Below are 19,465 nucleotides of genomic sequence, written 5' to 3'. Positions count from 1 at the left end.
TATATAACGGGACAGAGCAATCTCTGGATCAGATATATAACGGGACAGAGCAATCTCTGGATCAGATATATAATGGGACAGAGCAATCTCTGGATCAGATATATAACGGGACAGAGCAATCACTGGATCAGATATATAACGGGACAGAGCAATCACGATCAGATATATAACGGGACAGAGCAATCACGATCAGATATATAACGGGACAGAGCAATCTCTGGATCAGATATATAACGGGACAGAGCAATCACGATCAGATATATAACGGGACAGAGCAATCACTGGATCAGATATATAACGGGACAGAGCAATCACGATCAGATATATAACGGAACAGAGCAATCACTGGATCAGATATATAACGGGACAGAGCAATCACGATCAGATATATAACGGGACAGAGCAATCTCTGGATCAGATATATAACGGGACAGAGCAATCACGATCAGATATATAACGGGACAGAGCAATCACGATCAGATATATAACGGGACAGAGCAATCACTGGATCAGATATATAACGGGACAGAGCAATCACTGGATCAGATATATAACGGGACAGAGCAATCACTGGATCAGATATATAACGGGACAGAGCAATCACTGGATCAGATATATAACGGGACAGAGCAATCACGATCAGATATATAACGGGACAGAGCAATCACTGGATCTGATATATAACGGGACAGAGCAATCACTGGATCAGATATATAACGGGACAGAGCAATCTCTGGAGCAGATATATAACGGGACAGAGCAATCTCTGGATCAGATATATAACGTGACAGAGCAAACTCTGGATCAGATAAATAACGGGACAGAGCAATCACTGGATCAGATATATAACGGGACAGAGCAATCACTGGATCAGATATATAACGGGACAGAGCAATCACGATCAGATATATAACGAGACAGAGCAATCTCTGGATCAGATATATAACGGGACAGAGCAATCACGATCAGATATATAACGGGACAGAGCAATCACTGGATCTGATATATATCGGGACAGAGCAATCACTGGAGCAGATATATAACGGGACAGAGCAATCTCTGGATCAGATATATAACGAGACAGAGCAATCACGATCAGATATATAACGGAACAGAGCAATCACGATCAGATATATAACGGGACAGAGCAATCACGATCAGATATATAACGGGACAGAGCAATCACGATCAGATATATAACAGGACAGAGCAATCACTGGATCAGATATATAACGGGACAGAGCAATCACGATCAGATATATAACGGGACAGAGCAATCACTGGATCAGATATATAACGGGACAGAGCAATCTCTGGATCAGATATATAACGGGACAGAGCAATCTCTGGATCAGATATATAACGGGACAGAGCAATCACTGGATCAGATATATAACGGGACAGAGCAATCACTGGATCAGATATATAACGGGACAGAGCAATCACTGGATCAGATATATAACGGGACAGAGCAATCACTGGATCAGATATATAACGAGACAGAGCAATCTCTGGATCAGATATATAAAGGGACAGAGCAATCACGATCAGATATATAACGGAACAGAGCAATCACGATCAGATATATAACGGGACAGAGCAATCACTGGATCAGATATATAACGGGACAGAGCAATCTATGGATCAGATATATAACGGGACAGAGCAATCTCTGGATCAGATATATAACGGGACAGAGCAATCACGATCAGATATATAACGGGACAGAGCAATCTCTGAATCAGATATATAACGGGACAGAGCAATCACTGGATCAGATATATAACGGGACAGAGCAATCACGATCAGATATATAACGAGACAGAGCAATCTCTGGATCAGATATATAACGGGACAGAGCAATCACTGGATCAGATATATAACGGGACAGAGCAATCACTGGATCAGATATATAACGGGACAGAGCAATCACTGGAGCAGATATATAACGGGACAGAGCAAGCACTGGAGCAGATATATAACGGGACAGAGCAATCACTGGATCAGATATATAACGGGACAGAGCAATCACTGGATCAGATATATAACGGGACAGAGCAATCACTGGAGCAGATATATAACGGGACAGAGCAATCTCTGGATCAGATATATAACGAGACAGAGCAATCTCTGGATCAGATATATAACGGGACAGAGCAATCACGATCAGATATATAACGGAACAGAGCAATCACGATCAGATATTTAACGGGACAGAGCAATCACGATCAGATATATAACGGGACAGAGCAATCACTGGATCAGATATATAACGGGACAGAGCAATCACTGGATCAGATATATAACGGGACAGAGCAATCTCTGGATCAGATATATAACGGGACAGAGCAATCACGATCAGATATATAACGGGACAGAGCAATCACTGTATCAGATATATAACGGGACAGAGCAATCACGATCAGATATATAACGGGACAGAGCAATCACGATCAGATATATAACGGGACAGAGCAATCACTGGATCAGATATATAACGGGACAGAGGAATCTCTGGATCAGATATATAACGGGACAGAGCAATCACGATCAGATATATAACGGGACAGAGCAATCTCTGAATCAGATATATAACGGGACAGAGCAATCACTGGATCAGATATATAACAGGACATAGCAATCACTGGATCAGATATATAACGGGACAGAGCAATCACTGGATCAGATATATAACGGGACAGAGCAATCACTGGATCAGATATATAACGGGACAGAGCAATCACTGGATCAGATATATAACGGGACAGAGCAATCTCTGGATCTGATATATAACGGGACAGAGCAATCTCTGGATCAGATATATAACGGGACAGAGCAATCACTGGATCAGATATATAACGGGACAGAGCAATCACGATCAGATATATAACGGGACAGAGCAATCACTGGATCAGATATATAACGGGACAGAGCAATCACGATCAGATATATAACGGGACAGAGCAATCACTGGAGCAGATATATAACGGGACAGAGCAATCTCTGGATCAGATATATAACGGGACAGAGCAATCACTGGATCAGATATATAACGGGACAGAGCAATCTCTGGATCAGATATATAACGGGACAGAGCAATCACTGGAGCAGATATATAACGGGACAGAGCAATCTCTGGATCAGATATATAACGGGACAGAGCAATCACGATCAGATATATAACGGGACAGAACAATCACGATCAGATATATAACGGGACAGAGCAATCTCTGGATCAGATATATAACGGGACAGAGCAATCACGATCAGATATATAACGGGACAGAGCAATCACGATCAGATATATAACGGGACAGAGCAATCTCTGGATCAGATATATAACGGGACAGAGCAATCACTGGATCAGATATATAACGGGACAGAGCAATCACTGGATCAGATATATAACGGGACAGAGCAATCACTGGAGCAGATATATAACGGGACAGAGCAATCACTGGATCAGATATATAACGGGACAGAGCAATCACTGGATCAGATATATAACGGGACAGAGCAATCACTGGATCAGATATATAACGGGACAGAGCAATCTCTGGATCAGATATATAACGGGACAGAGCAATCACTGGAGCAGATATATAACGGGACAGAGCAATCTCTGGATCAGATATATAACGGGACAGAGCAATCACTGGAGCAGATATATAACGGGACAGAGCAATCACGATCAGATATATAACGGGACAGAACAATCACGATCAGATATATAACGGGACAGAGCAATCTCTGGATCAGATATATAACGGGACAGAGCAATCACGATCAGATATATAACGGGACAGAGCAATCACGATCAGATATATAACGGGACAGAGCAATCTCTGGATCAGATATATAACGGGACAGAGCAATCACTGGATCAGATATATAACGGGACAGAGCAATCACTGGATCAGATATATAACGGGACAGAGCAATCACGATCAGATATATAACGGGACAGAGCAATCACTGGATCAGATATGTAACGGGACAGAGCAATCTCTGGATCAGATATATAACGGGACAGAGCAATCACTGGATCAGATATATAACGGGACAGAGCAATCTCTGGATCAGATATATAACGGGACAGAGCAATCACTGGATCAGATATATAACGGGACAGAGCAATCTCTGGATCAGATATATAACGGGACAGAGCAATCACTGGAGCAGATATATAACAGGACAGAGCAATCTCTGGATCAGATATATAACGGGACAGAGCAATCACTGGAGCAGATATACAACAGGACAGAGCAATCTCTGGATCTGATATATATATATAACGGGACAGAGCAATCTCTGGATCAGATATATAACGGGACAGAGCAATCACTGGATCAGATATATAACGGGACAGAGCAATCTCTGGATCAGATATATAACGGGACAGAGCAATCACTGGAGCAGATATATAACAGGACAGAGCAATCTCTGGATCTGATATATAACGGGACAGAGCAATCTCTGGATCAGATATATAACGGGACAGAGCAATCACGATCAGATATATAACGGGACAGAGCAATCACGATCAGATATATAACGGGACAGAGCAATCACGATCAGATATATAACGGGACAGAGCAATCACTGGATCAGATATATAACGGGACAGAGCAATCACGATCAGATATATAACGGGACAGAGCAATCACTGGAGCAGATATATAACGGGACAGAACAATCATGATCAGATATATAACACCGTATAGTTGGGGGCAGGATACATGGGGTAACTGCTCAATTCTGGTCACGAGACCCCCATCCCCCACGAGGTGAGTTCCCTTCTAGGTTGTTCACCTACAGTGGGGTGCAATCCTCCTTTCCCACAATTGTTTCCTCTTTTTTCACAGATACACTTCATAGTTGAAGCTCAGAGTTTTGATCAATGAAGGAAACTGCTTGGACATGTTTTATATGTGGCAAGCTTACTATTCAATAGAACTTTGCTGTCATTTAAGACCAAAGCTCCAGCTTCGATTCAGCAGTAAACATTAGATTCAGTATGAGCTCCTCCCTGTTGCCTCTCAACATCTACAGCTGCATCAGGGAGGAACATGCATTTACTTCTTTTAAACATGCCCATCATTCCAAAGCAATAATGCTCTCCTTCTCTCTAATATGCTCCTTTACCAAAATAATTTTGTATCATTTGCTTTCTTTTGCCAAGGTAATCTGTGACAATTTTGTGTTTTGCTAAAATTAATTGGTGCATTAAAAGCATTTGAACTCTTTCAGGCTCTGGACACCTGGTCTGCTTTTGACAGATATTTTGATCAGTTATCAAGCATGGTGAAATTCCAACGGTGTACATGATATTTCCTCAACAGTAATAATTGACAAACAGGTGGTTACCAACAGTCAGGGAAATGTTTGGTGGAAACTTGATAAAATGTTTTAAATAATTGCAGTGAGAAGTGTTTCTAGATGAATGATAGCACTACAAAATTTCAATATGCAATCAGCAATGCTGTACTTGACCATTGAGAATACAGGGAGCACTCTTAGCTTCTGCTCTTTGCATCTCCTTCCTCTGTCGGCATGGCCAAGATTGTAACTCTCATATGTTGGATCGATGTCCTCTCATTCTGTGATATGGTGAGTTAAACCAGCAACATGCTGTGCCTCCCCATTACTAATAGAGGTTCACCCAAATGCAGCCACACCAAACAGTTCTAGTTATAAATGAGATCTAGACAAATAAAAGTGCCTTCAAATGGTTTCAGTAACTTACAGTTCATCTGGGCAGTTGATTGGCTGGGCTATTCTGTATCCATCCTTAAGATAAGCAGCCATCTCAAAAGGATCAATGTCGACATACGGAGTCTGTCCCAGAGTCATTAGTTCCCACAGCGTAACTCCAAATGCCCACTTAATAGAAGAAAAACAAATATTAGGATAATGTGTATCAAGAAACTCTGGTGTAAGTATCATAGAATCATAGAATGTTACGGCACAGAAGGAGGCCATTTGGCCCATCATGTCCGTGCCGGCCGAAAAAGAGCTATCCAGCTTAATCCCACATCCCAGCACTTGGTCCGTAGCCCTGTAGGTTACAGCACTTCAGGTACACATCCAAGTACTTTTTAAATGAGTTGAGGGTTTCTGCCTTTACCACCCTTTCAGGCAGTGAGTTCCAGACCCCCACCACCCTCTGGGTGAAAAAATTTCTCCTCAGCTCCCCTCTAATCCTTCTACCAATTACTTTAAATCTATGCCCCATGGTTATTGACCCCTCTGCTAAGGGAAATAAGTCCTCCCTGTTCACTCTATCTAGTCCAGTCATAATTTTATATACCTCAATTAAATCTCCCCTCAGCCTCCTTTGTTCCAAAGAAAACAATCCCAGCTTGTCCAAACTTTTCTCATAGCTAAAATTCTACAGCCCTGGCAACATCCTTGTAATCTCCTCTGTACCCTCTCTAGTACAATCACATCTTTCCTGTAATATGGTGACCAGACGCAGTACTTAAAACTGTGGTCTAACCAATGTTTTATACAGTTCTAGCAAAACCTCCGTGCTCTTATATTTTATGCCTCGGCTAATAGAGGAAAATATCCGTATGCCTTTTTAACCACTTCTTAATCTACCTGTCCTGCTGCCTTCAGGGATCTGTGGACATGCACTCCAAGTTCTCTCACTTCCTCTACACCTTTCAGTATCCTCCCATTTATTGTGTACTCCCTTGCCTTGTTTGCCATCCCCAAATGCATTACCTCACACTTCTCCAGACTGAATTCCATTTGCCACTTCTCTGCCCATCTGACCAGTCCATTGATATCTTCCTGCTCACTATCTTTCCTCCTCACTATCAACCACACGGCCAATTTTTGTATCATCTGCAAACTTCTTGATCGTGTCCCTTACATTCAAGTCCAAATCATTGATATAGACCACAAAAAGCAAGAAACCTAGAACTGAGCCTTGCAGAACCTCACTGGAAACAGCCTTCCAGTCCCAAAAACACCTGTCAACCATTACCCTTTGCTTCCTGCCACTGAGCCGATTTTGGATCCAACTTGCCACTTTCCCTTGGATCCCATGAGCTTTTACTTTTTCACCAGTCTGCCATGTGGGACCTTGTCAAAAGCCTTGCTAAAATTCACGTACACTACATCAAACGGGTTACCCTCATCGACCCTCCTTGTTACCTCCTCAAAAAATTCAATCAAGTTAGTCAGACATGGCCTTCCCTTAACAAATCCATGCTGACTGTCCTTGATTAACCCATGCCTTTCTAAATGACGGTTTATGCTGTCCCTTAGAATTGATTCCAATAATTTGCCCACCACCGAGGTTAGACTGATTGGCCTATAATTACTCGGTCTATTTCTTTCTCCTTTTTAAACAACGGTACAGCGTTAGCAGTTCTTCAATCCTCCGGCACCTTGCCCGCAGGCAGGGAGGATTGGAAAATGATGGTCAGAGCCTCCCTTGCTTCTCTTAACAGCCTGGGATACATTTCATGTGGGCCTGGCAATTTATCTACTTTCAAAGATGCTACACTCCTGAATACTTCCTCTCTCACTATGTTTATTCCATCCAATATTTCATACTCCTTCTCCTCAACTACAATCTCTGCATTGACCCCCTCTTTTGTGAAGTAGTAGTGATGGAATGGGATGGAGAGGGGTTACAGGATCACTGCTCTATTTGTTCAGAGAGCAAGTGTTTTGTAGTGAGGGACGATAAATAGGACATTTATCAAAATAATTTACATCATGTTTTTTCCAAATATCTCAGCAACAGTAATTTATTACTAAATGGTTCTGTTTGAATAAACATGTTTGAACTCAGGACTTTTATTCAGATTATTCAAACTTCAAAAATCATGCAGTCTTTCTAGAATTTAGTGCTTATATTAGCCATTTTGCTGCTGGTGGTCTTTGAGACCTCTCAAAACACACAAATAAAAAGCAGCTGTGCTAACCATTCCGAGCGGAGCGGAGGGAGCGTCGGAGAAAAGGCGGGATTTCAGAGCGCTGAGAACAGCTGAGAGGAGCCGAGCCGAGCGGAGGGAGCGTCCGATAAAAGGCGGGATTTCAGAGCGCTGAGAACAGCCGAGCCGAGCGGAGGGAGCGTCCGATAAAAGGCGGGATTTCAGAGCGCTGAGAACAGCTGAGAGGAGCCGAGCCGAGCCGAGCGGAGGGAGCGTCCGATAAAAGGCGGGATTTCAGAGCGCTGAGAGGAGCCGAGCCGAGCGGAGGGAGCGTCCGACAAAAGGCGGGATTTCAGAGCGCTGAGAACAGCTGAGAGGAGCCGAGCCGAGCGGAGGGAGCGTCCGATAAAAGGCGGGATTTCAGAGCGCTGAGAACAGCCGAGCCGAGCGGAGGGAGCGTCCGATAAAAGGCGGGATTTCAGAGCGCTGAGAACAGCTGAGAGGAGCCGAGCCGAGCCGAGCGGAGGGAGCGTCCGATAAAAGGCGGGATTTCAGAGCGCTGAGAGGAGCCGAGCCGAGCGGAGGGAGCGTCCGACAAAAGGCGGGATTTCAGAGCGCTGAGAACAGCTGAGAGGAGCCGAGCCGAGCGGAGGGAGCGTCCGATAAAAGGCGGGATTTCAGAGCGCTGAGAACAGCTGAGAGGAGCCGAGCCGAGCGGAGGGAGCGTCCGATAAAAGGCGGGATTTCAGAGCGCTGAGAACAGCTGAGAGGAGCCGAGCGGAGCGGAGGGAGCGTCCGATAAAAGGCGGGATTTCAGAGCGCTGAGAACAGCTGAGAGGAGCCGAGCCGAGCGGAGGGAGCGTCCGATAAAAGGCGGGATTTCAGAGCGCTGAGAACAGCTGAGAGGAGCCGAGCCGAGCGGAGGGAGCGTCCGATAAAAGGTGGGATTTCAGAGCGCTGAGAACAGCTGAGAGGAGCCGAGCCGAGCGGAGGGAGCGTCCGATAAAAGGCGGGATTTCAGAGCGCTGAGAACAGCTGAGTGGAGCCGAGCCGAGCGGAGGGAGCGTCCGATAAAAGGCGGGATTTCAGAGCGCTGAGAACAGCTGAGAGGAGCCGAGCCGAGCGGAGGGAGCGTCCGATAAAAGGCGGGATTTCAGAGCGCTGAGAACAGCTGAGAGGAGCCGAGCCGAGCGGAGGGAGGGTCCGATAAAAGGAGGGATTTCAGAGCGCTGAGAACAGCTGAGAGGAGCCGAGCCGAGCGGAGGGAGGGTCTGATAAAAGGCGGGATTTCAGAGCGCTGAGAACAGCTGAGAGGAGCCGAGCCGAGCGGAGGGAGCGTCCGATAAAAGGCGGGATTTCAGAGCGCTGAGAACAGCTGAGAGGAGCCGAGCCGAGCGGAGGGAGCGTCCGATAAAAGGAGGGATTTCAGAGCGCTGAGAACAGCTGAGAGGAGCCGAGCCGAGCGGAGGGAGGGTCTGATAAAAGGCGGGATTTCAGAGCGCTGAGAACAGCTGAGAGGAGCCGAGCCGAGCGGAGGGAGCGTCCAATAAAAGGCGGGATTTCAGAGCGCTGAGAACAGCTGAGAGGAGCCGAGCCGAGCGGAGGGAGCGTCCCATAAAAGGAGGGATTTCAGAGCGCTGAGAACAGCTGAGAGGAGCCGAGCCGAGCGGAGGGAGGGTCTGATAAAAGGAGGGATTTCAGAGCGCTGAGAACAGCTGAGAGGAGCCGAGCGGAGCTGCGACCGAGTTCGAAGTGACGTCAGGAATCAGATCGGGACGCGACACAGGGGAGGCACCTGATTGGTGAGTAGGTTCAGGTGAGTATTTCTCCTTATCTACAGTAACTGAAGTAAAAGGAAAGGGAAGGTCTGCAGGTCTTATAGGAAGTAGCGTTTATTTTTTAGTGAATCAAGGTCCCTAGTGTAGTTAACATTCTCTAAATTGAGAACAATTTAAAGGAGTAAACTCCTTAAAGGGAGTGGTAGGTAGTTTTTCTTTCCTTTTTTTTTCTCTTGATATTGTAGTTGTTCTTAAGCTAATTTAAGGGTTAAGTCATGGCAGGAGATCCCAGCGCCGTGTCATGTTCCTCTTGTGGGATGTGGGAATTCAGGGATCCTTCCTGTATCCCTGATTCCTTCACCTGCGGGAAGTGTGTCCAGCTGCAGCTATTGTTTGACCGCTTGACGGCTCTGGAGCTGCGGATGGACTCACTTTGGAGCATCCGCGATGCTGAGAAAGTCGTGGATAGCACGTTCAGGGAGTTGGTCACACCGCAGATAAAAATTACTGAGGGAGATAGTGAATGGGTGACCAACAGACAGAGGAAGAGTAGGAAGGCAGTGCAGGGGTCCCCTGCGGTCATCTCCCTCCAAAACAGGTATACCGTTTTGGATACTGTTGGCGGAGATGGCTCACCAGGGGAAGGTGGCAGCGGCCAGGTTCATGGCACCGTGGCTGGCTCTGCTGCACAGGAGGGCAGGAAAAAGAGTGGCAGAGCTATAGTGATAGGGGACTCGATTGTAAGGGGAATAGACAGGCGTTTCTGCGGACGCAACCGAGACTCCAGGATGGTATGTTGCCTCCCTGGTGCAAGGGTCAAGGATGTCTCGGAGCGGCTGCAGGACATTCTGGAGGGGGAGGGTGAACAGCCAGTTGTCGTGGTGCATATAGGCACCAACGATATAGGTAAAAAACAGGATGAGGTCCTACAAGCTGAATTTAGGGAGTTAGGAGTTAAACTAAAGAGTAGGACCTCAAAGGTAGTAATCTCAGGATTGCTACCAGTGCCACGGGTTAGTCAGAGTAGGAATGACAGGATAGCTAAGATGAATACGTGGCTTGAGAGATGGTGCAAGCTGGAGGGATTCAAATTCCTGGGCCATTGGAACCGGTTCTGGGGGAGGTGGGACCAGTACAAATTAGACGGTCTGCATCTGGGCAGGACTGGAACCAATGTCCTAGGGGGAGTGTTTGCCAGTGCTGTTGGGGAGGGTTTAAACTAATGTGGCAGGGGGATGGGAACCGATGCAGGAAGTCAGTGGGAAATAAAGTGGTGACAGAAACAAAAGGCAGTAAGGGAGAGTGTACAGAACATGACCGGACAGATGGTCTGAGAAAGCAGGGCAAAGACCAAGGGAAGTCTAGATTAAACTGCATTTATTTCAATGCAAGAAGTCTGATGGGCAAGGCAGATGAACTCAGGGCATGGATGGGTACATGGGACTGGGATGTTATAGCTATTACTGAAACATGGCTAAGGGAGGGGCAGGACTGGCAGCTCAATGTTCCAGGGTACAGATGCTATAGGAAAGATAGAGCAGGAGGTAAGAGAGGAGGGGGAGTTGCGTTCTTGATTAGGGAGAACATCACGGCAGTAGTGAGAGGGGATATATCCGAGGGTTCGCCCACTGATTCCATATGGGTAGAACTGAAAAATAAGAAGGGAGAGATCACTTTGATAGGATTGTACTACAGACCCCCAAATAGTCAACGGGAAATTGAGGAGCAAATATGTAAGGAGATTACAGACAGCTGCAAGAAAAATAGGGTGGTAATAGTAGGGGACTTTAACTTTCCCAACATTGACTGGGACAGCCATAGCATTAGGGGCTTGGATGGAGAGAAATTTGTTGAGTGTATTCAGGAGGAATTTCTCATTCAGTATGTGGATGGCCCGACTAGAGAGGGGGCAAAACTTGACCTCCTCTTGGGAAATAAGGAAGGGCAGGTGACAGAAGTGTTAGTGAGGGATCACTTTGGGACCAGTGATCATAATTCCATTAGTTTTAAGATAGCTATGGAGAAGGATAGGTCTGGCCCAAAAGTTAAAATTCTAAATTGGGGAAAGGCCAATTTTGATGGTATTAGACAGGAACTTTCAGAAGTTGATTGGGAGAGTCTGTTGGCAGGCAAAGGGACGTCTGGTAAGTGGGAGGCTTTCAAAAGTGTGTTAACCAGGGTTCAGGGTAAGCACATTCCTTATAAAGTGAAGGGCAAGGCTGGTAGAAGTAGGGAACCTTGGATGACTCGGGAGATTGAGGCACTAGTCAAAAATAAGAAGGAGGCATATGACATGCATAGGCAGCTGGGATCAAGTGGATCCCTTGAAGAGTATAGAGATTGCCGGAGTAGAGTTAAGAGAGAAATCAGGAGGGCAAAAAGGGGATATGAGATTGCTTTGGCAGATCAGGCAAAGGTGAATCCAAAGAGCTTCTACAAATACATAAAGGGCAAAAGGGTAACTAGGGAGAGAGTAGGGCCTCTTAAGGATCAACAAGGTCATCTATGTGCGGAACCACAAGAGATGGGTGAGATCCTGAATGAATATTTCACATCGGTATTTACGGTTGAGAAAGGCATGGATGTTAGGGAACTTGGGGAAATAAATAGTGATGTCTTGAGGAGTGTACATATTACAGAGAGGGAGGTGCTGGAAGTCTTAACGCGCATCAAGGTAGATAAATCTCCGGGACCTGATGAAATGTATCCCAGGACGTTATGGGAGGTTAGGGAGGAAATTGCGGGTCCCCTAGCAGAGATATTTGAATCATCCACCGCTACAGGTGAGGTGCCTGAAGATTGGAGGGTAGCAAATGTTGTGCCTTTGTTTAAGAAGGGCGGCAGGGAAAAGCCTGGGAACTACAGACCAGTGAGCCTGACATCTGTAGTGGGTAAGTTGTTAGAGGGTATTCTGAGGGACAGAATCTACAGGCATTTGGAGAGGCAGGGACTAATTAGGAACAGTCAGCATGGTTTTGTGAGAGGAAAATCATGTCTCACGAATTTGATTGAGTTTTTTGAAGGGGTAACCAAGAAGATAGATGAGGGCTGTGCAGTAGACGTGGTCTACATGGACTTCAGCAAAGCATTTGACAAGGTACCGCATGGTAGGTTGTTACATAAGGTTAAATCTCATGGGATCCAAGGTGAGGTAGCCAATTGGATACAAAATTGGCTTGACGACAGAAGACAGAGGGTGGTTGTCGAGGGTTGTTTTTCAAACTGGATGCCTGTGTCCAGCGGTGTGCCTCAGGGATCGGTGCTGGGTCCGCTGTTATTTGTTATTTATATTAATGATTTGGATGAGAATTTAGGAGGCATGGTTAGTAAGTTTGCAGATGACACCAAGATTGGTGGCATTGTGGACAGTGAAGAAGGTTATCTAGGATTGCAACGGGATCTTGATAAATTGGGCCAGTGGGCCGATGAATGGCAGATGGAGTTTAATTTAGATAAATGTGAGGTGATGCATTTTGGTAGATCGAATCGGGCCAGGACCTACTCCGTTAATGGTAGGGCGTTGGGGAGAGTTATAGAACAAAGAGATCTAGGAGTACAGATTCATAGCTCCTTGAAAGTGGAGTCACAGGTGGATAGGGTGGTGAAGAAGGCATTCAGCATGCTTGGTTTCATTGGTCAGAACATTGAATGCAGGAGTTGGGATGTCTTGTTGAAGTTGTACAGGGCATTGGTGAGGCCACACTTGGAGTACTGTGTACAGTTCTGGTCACCCTATTATAGAAAGGATATTATTAAACTAGAAAGAGTGCAGAAAAGATTTACTAGGATGCTACCGGGACTTGATGGTTTGACTTACAGGGAGAGGTTAGACAGACTGGGACTTTATTCCCTGGAGAGTAGGAGGTTAAGGGGTGATCTTATAGAAGTCTATAAAATAATGAGGGGCATAGATAAGGTCGATAGTCAAAATCTTTTCCCAAAGGTAGGGGAGTCTATAACGAGGGGGCACAGATTTAAGGTGAGAGGGGAGAGATACAAAAGGATCCAGAGGGGCAATTTTTTCACTCAAAGGGTGGTGAGTGTCTGGAACGAGCTGCCAGAGGCAGTAGTAGAGGCGGGTACAATTTTGTCTTTTAAAAAGCATTTGGACAGTTACATGGGGAAGATGGGTATCGAGGGATATGGGCCAAGTGCAGGCAATTGGGACTAGCTTAGTGGTATAAACTGGGCGACATGGACATGTTGGGCCGAAGGGCCTGTTTCCATGTTGTAACTTCTATGATTCTATGATTCTATGATATATTACAAATATTAATAAAACATCAAAAGTGTAAATTAATTTGTCATACTTCATGATTGCTAATTAAACAACCCATTGAATATTATACTTCAATTGTTTTTCAACTATTCAGGAGTTTAATGTTTTTATACAAGAAAAAACAAGCTCCAGTTACTTTCACTGCTACTAAAAATGCTGTTAGACTTTTCCATTACTGGACCAGGGTGGGAGATAAAGAAAGTGGCTTACAAACAGCCTTGAGAGGTAAGCTGCCAGTTGTAGTCTGTTACTTTGTACATAATTCTGACAATCACAACTCTTAGAGATTGAAGAGAATTTTGCAGCCTCACCCAGCCCAAGTTGTTCTCAATTGCCCTTTGCAGGTTTTCTCCCGAGGGCCCTAAGCTCCTAAATCCAGGCTTGTGTATTTGGAGCAAAAACAGACCAGAGTCTCAGAAGAAGTAAGAGGTGCTGGAGGAATGGGAGCAGTATTCCCTGGAACAGTAAATAAACACATGGCTGCTCTAATAAACACACACAACCTCTCGTGTACAGTTATTTACATTATTGAACTCAGATCAAGTCCAAAACTTCATGCTGTATGTTGTGTTGATGTCCCAATTAACCTCATCGGCTCCTAAGGCTTTCAATCACTTGCCAAAGGAGAGAGGGGAAGAGACAAACGATCCTGGTGTACTTTTGAGAATGTTAGTCTTCTTGTCAATGATAAAAACATTTTTTGATGTGTTGTGCACCCCTCCCCCATCCCTCAAGCTCCAATATATGGTGGTTGGCACTGGAATCAGGAGTGAAAGATCTTATCTTGCATTCCAGAGACAAAAGAAAGCAGAGGCTCGTCGTGTTTGACATAAATGCAGCCAATATGGAGGAACCCAGATAGTCGTAGAGTGCGCAAAAAAAAAATCAACAAAGCATATCTAAAAGTTTGAATTCCAGCCAACTACTCCAAATTGAGCCTCAGGTTCCCAATACAGCAGCAGGCCTCTCAAAGAAAATATTTTCCAAAGATTAACAACTGTATATAGATAACTTTCTGAATAAGAATAAGTATTTTATTGGTGATTTAGAAGATTTTTTTTAAATTTCAGCTAATCACTAATATCTGTCCTATGGATTTGTGATGCCCTAAGTTTTGAAGTCCCAAGGAATGATTCCCTCAAGGGTAACACTTTCAAATGCAACAATGTAGAAAGCAAGATGCAAATGACGTGTGCTAGACATATATACATAGATTTAAGTGGTATGCAGAATATTAGCTACTTCACCCATGGAATACAAGTACAATTTCTGCAAAAGTTTTTTTCAGATGAGAAAAGTGATTAGGGCTTCCACATACCCCTCAAATCATGATCGGCATCACTGCAAATAAGAACAAAGATAACATCTCAACCACTCATTTACAGGACTAAGATGACGTTAACATAATGAATCAGTCTGTGCCTGCATGCAGACAGACCTCGACAACATCCAGGCTTGCGCTGATAAGTGGCAAGTAACATTCGCGCCAGACAAGTGCCAGGCAATGACCATCTCCAACAAGAGAGAGTCTAACCACCTCCCCTTGACATTCAACAGCATTACCATCGCCGAATCCCCCACCATCAACATCCTGGGGGTCACCATTGACCAGAAACTTAACTGGACCAGCCACATAAATACTGTGGCTACGAGAGCAGGTCAGAGGCTGGGTATTCTGCGGCGAGTGATTCACCTCCTGACTCCCCAAAGCCTTTCCACCATCTACAAGGCACAAGTCAGGAGTGTGATGGAATACTCTCCACTTGCCTGGATGAGTGCAGCTCCAACAATACTCAAGAAGCTCGACACCATCCAGGACAAAGCAGTCCGCTTGACTGGCACCCCATCCACCACCCTAAACATTCACTCCCTCCACCACTGGCGCACAGTGGCTGCAGTGTGTACCATCCACAGGGTGCACTGCAGCAACTTGCCAAGGCTTCTTCGACAGCACCTCCCAAACCCGCGACCTCTACCAGCTAGAAGGACAAGGGCAGCAGGCACATGGGAACAACACCACCTGCACGTTCCCCTCCAAGTCACACTCCATCCCTACTTGGAAATATATCGTTGTTCCTCCATTGTCGCTGGGTCACAATCCTGGAACTCCCTTCCTAACAGCACTGTGGGAGAACCGTCACCACACGGACTGCAGCGGTTCAAGAAGGCAGCTCACCACCACCTTCTCAAGGGCAATTAGGGATGGGCAATAAATGCCGGCCTTGCCAGTGACACCCACATCCCGTGAACAAATAAAAAACATTCTAGTTATCAACAGGTGATAATTAGAACTTTGCAAATTTAACTCATTTGTTTTGATCTGGATAAACAAATTCAGTGAGGTATTATGTTTGTGTGTATGTATGTGCATTTTGCATTTTCTAACTGTCAACACAATACAGGTGATAATAGGGCTGTTCTAACGATCAATACAATCAAGTGGATAGAGCTGGTTGCTTCAAAGTTCTTTTTTTTAAAAAATGAACTTAATTACGATGAGGAACTGCAACTTAATGAACATTCAGAAGTTTATAGAGCAGAAAATAAAAGCTGCAAGAGATGTGTAATCAGTGGTGTCTTACACACAACCCTGTTTGTTTTAAAAAGAAACACACAATCAAAAGATTTTGAAATTTGTCCTCTAGCTTTTTTTTGATTAGCTTCTAGCAGTCCGCTCAAAGAAAAATATTTAATTAGTACAGCTGCCTGAACTTCTGATGCATCCGGGAAATTAGGCTTCAGGTTCACATTTAGACTGCACACACCAAGTTAAAAAAAAATCAGGTCAAAGTCCAAGCTTTTGGGAGAGGCTGAGGCCTTCAAGTAAAAAAATGATGGCAGTCATTAAAAAATACAAAATTGATGCATTTGATCATGTTATTGTGAAATATGTATTTATTCAGTTACTAAGAAAATAATGGCCTGAAAAAGATTTCAGAACGCATGGGGCTGGGGGTGCGCTTTGAAAGCTGCAGTGCTCATGAGGCCAGTAAATATTTTTAAGTGATTTTCGTTTAATCTTTGAGTTTTTGATCAATCTAATTGTTCTAGTTTTTTCCTTTATCCTGTGCTAGTGTAGTGCAGCATTGCATATATTTGTAAAATTAATTAAATTGCAGGATGCAAGGCAATTTTTCAATCGTCATAAGACTGCTTTGGAACTTTAACACACCGACAATCAGTGGGTCAATACATTGCCACTCCTGAATGCCTGATCAGATATTGTTTGGTAGGTGTAGATCATGTTTTGATACCGTATCTTTTATATTAATAAACAACCAATCTGAGGTGAACCATGAGTTGTGTCGATTGAATTTCTATTAACTTTATCGGAAATGAGCTTGGGGAACTTTCCTGTGACATCCTTGTATGTCATAAATGTTGCAATGCAATTATACAGAGAGTCTCTTGGGAGTAAATCACAGATTCAAAGATTGTGTGTGCTGTTCAACTGAGACAATCAGGAACATACTCAATAGCGTGTACAGAATTTCCAACAGAAATTAACACAAAATTACTCAGTTACATAATGTGTGTTACCAAAAAGCACTCTTTAATTATTGTCTACAGCTTTTGTTAATCTTTTGTTAAAATATTAACAAAAACAAAACATAAATGGGTATGGAGATTAATTATGAAGCAGAGATAAATATTTGGGTTTGTTTATACAATATTTCTGCACACATATATTTAAGCTGTTTTTTTTTCAATTGGTGCACTTCAGTGCATTAAATACCACATGGAAGCGCAGAGACAAAGAGGGGACATTGTGAAATCACTAACTGTCTCAGGAATGCAGCTGTTGCATCAATTCACAGGCATGAATGAAGAACATAACATAGGATGAAATGACCAACCATCAATTGTTGGGTCTTGTTTCTAATGAGAGTGTCATCAGGAGATAGTATCATTAACGCACACCTCATTTAAAAACTTCTGCCATTAACATGCAACTATAAATCAATTAGCTTTCTGCTAATTTTCAGATAGGTTTTAAAAAAAAAATTACCTAAAGAGTGATCGCTGGACATATTAGAGATCTCATTTGACAAATTCAGTAACAATTCCTCAAATTCCCTGCCTCTCGTTGGTAAGTTGTTTTATCCGTTCCCTCAGAGTCTGGCTTAATAACTGATTCAAGCTATTTCTTGTCCCATTATCATTAGCATTCACCATTTACAAAAATAACAACTTACATTAATGTAGCGGTTGTCACATCTGAAAGACATTTCAAAGTGCTTTGCAGAATGAAGTAAATGGACAGCGAGTGGAAAAAACATGTAGAATTGAGTTAGATGACACTGCTGAACAGAAAAGTCTTTGCCTGTGTTTTAAAAATAGGAAAGGAGGAAATAAGGAGGCAGCATTTTGGGCAGGCAATTGAGGGCAGAGGCATGGTGGATGAAAGTACCATCACCAATGGAGCAAAGAGGATGGGGAAGGAGTAGACAACTATTATCAGAAAAGTGAAAGGTGCCAGCGTGGAAAAAGGGCTGAAGGAGGTAACTGAGGTAGAGTTTGGCAAAGTCATGTCGGCATTTGAAGGTGAAGACAAGAATCTTTAAGTTGATTCAAAGGAAATTGGCAAGGATAAATGAAATGAATGCGTTGAGTTGGAAAGGACTGCTTCATTCTGAATGAGTTGCAGTTTATGGAGTGTGAAAACAAGGAGATTGACTTGGAGAACATTGGAGAAATTGCCCCGTAAATGATTAATGTAAAGATTAGGGTCTCGATGGCAGCAATGGAGAGGTAGAGGTTGCTACTGCAAGGATAAAAAAAGGTCTTGGTAGCACAATGGATTTGGAAAAGGAAGTAAGGCCAGCATCAAGTTGCACATAAGAAATAGGAGCAGGAGTAGTCCATACGGCCCCTCGAGCCTGCTCCACCATTCAATAAGATCACGGCTGATCTTCGATCTCAATTCCACTTTCTCGCCCGATGCCCATAGCCCTTGATTCCCTTACAGTCCAAAAATCTATCAATCTCATTCTTAAATATATTCAATGACTGAGCATCCATGGCCCTCTGGAGTAGAGAATTCCAAAGATTCACAACCTCTGAATGAAGAAATTCCTCATCTCAGTGCTAAATGGCCAACCCCTTACCCTGAAACTATGCCCCCGAGTTCTAGACTCTCCATCCAGGGGAAACAGCCTCTCAGCATCTATCCTGTCAAGCCCTCTCAGAATTTTACATGTTTCAATGAGATCACCTCTCGTTCTTCTTAACTCCAGAGAGTATAGGCCCATTCTACTCAATCTCTCCTCATAGGACAACCCTCTCATCCCAGGAATTAATCTAGTGAATCTTCATTGCACCGCCACTAAGGCAAGTATAGAATCACAGAATCATTGAAAATTTATGGCACAGAAGGAGGCCATTCGGCCCATCATGTCCGCCCCGGCTAAGAAATGAGTAAACCCAGCCTAATCCCACTTTCCCACATTTGGTCCGTAGCCCTGCAGGTCACGGTTCTTCAGGTGCACATCCAAGGATTTTTTAAAATGAGTTGA

General features: G+C 44.2%; 1 protein-coding gene and 1 long non-coding RNA gene across 6 annotated transcripts in view; one reads left to right on the top strand and one right to left on the bottom strand.

The window, feature by feature from the left end:
* Positions 1-19,465, bottom strand: part of ryk (receptor like tyrosine kinase) — a 357,734-nt gene that overhangs the window by 12,408 nt on the left and 325,861 nt on the right. For all 5 annotated transcript variants that reach the window (XM_067995687.1, XM_067995688.1, XM_067995686.1 and 2 more), the window contains one exon: positions 5,747-5,883. In XM_067995687.1, coding sequence (XP_067851788.1) covers positions 5,747-5,883 — 137 coding nt within the window. The remainder of the gene's footprint in view (positions 1-5,746; positions 5,884-19,465) is intronic.
* Positions 9,588-14,451, top strand: LOC137331201 (uncharacterized). Its single transcript, XR_010965389.1, has 3 exons — positions 9,588-9,708; positions 14,044-14,174; positions 14,294-14,451. It is a non-coding gene; the product is annotated as an uncharacterized lncRNA (long non-coding RNA).

The sequence above is a fragment of the Heptranchias perlo genome, chromosome 13 (assembly GCF_035084215.1).
Source record: "Heptranchias perlo isolate sHepPer1 chromosome 13, sHepPer1.hap1, whole genome shotgun sequence".
NCBI classification, from domain to species: Eukaryota; Metazoa; Chordata; class Chondrichthyes; order Hexanchiformes; family Hexanchidae; genus Heptranchias; species Heptranchias perlo.
Note: the sequence above shows the minus strand (reverse complement) of the source record. Positions and strands in the feature narration are given on the sequence as shown.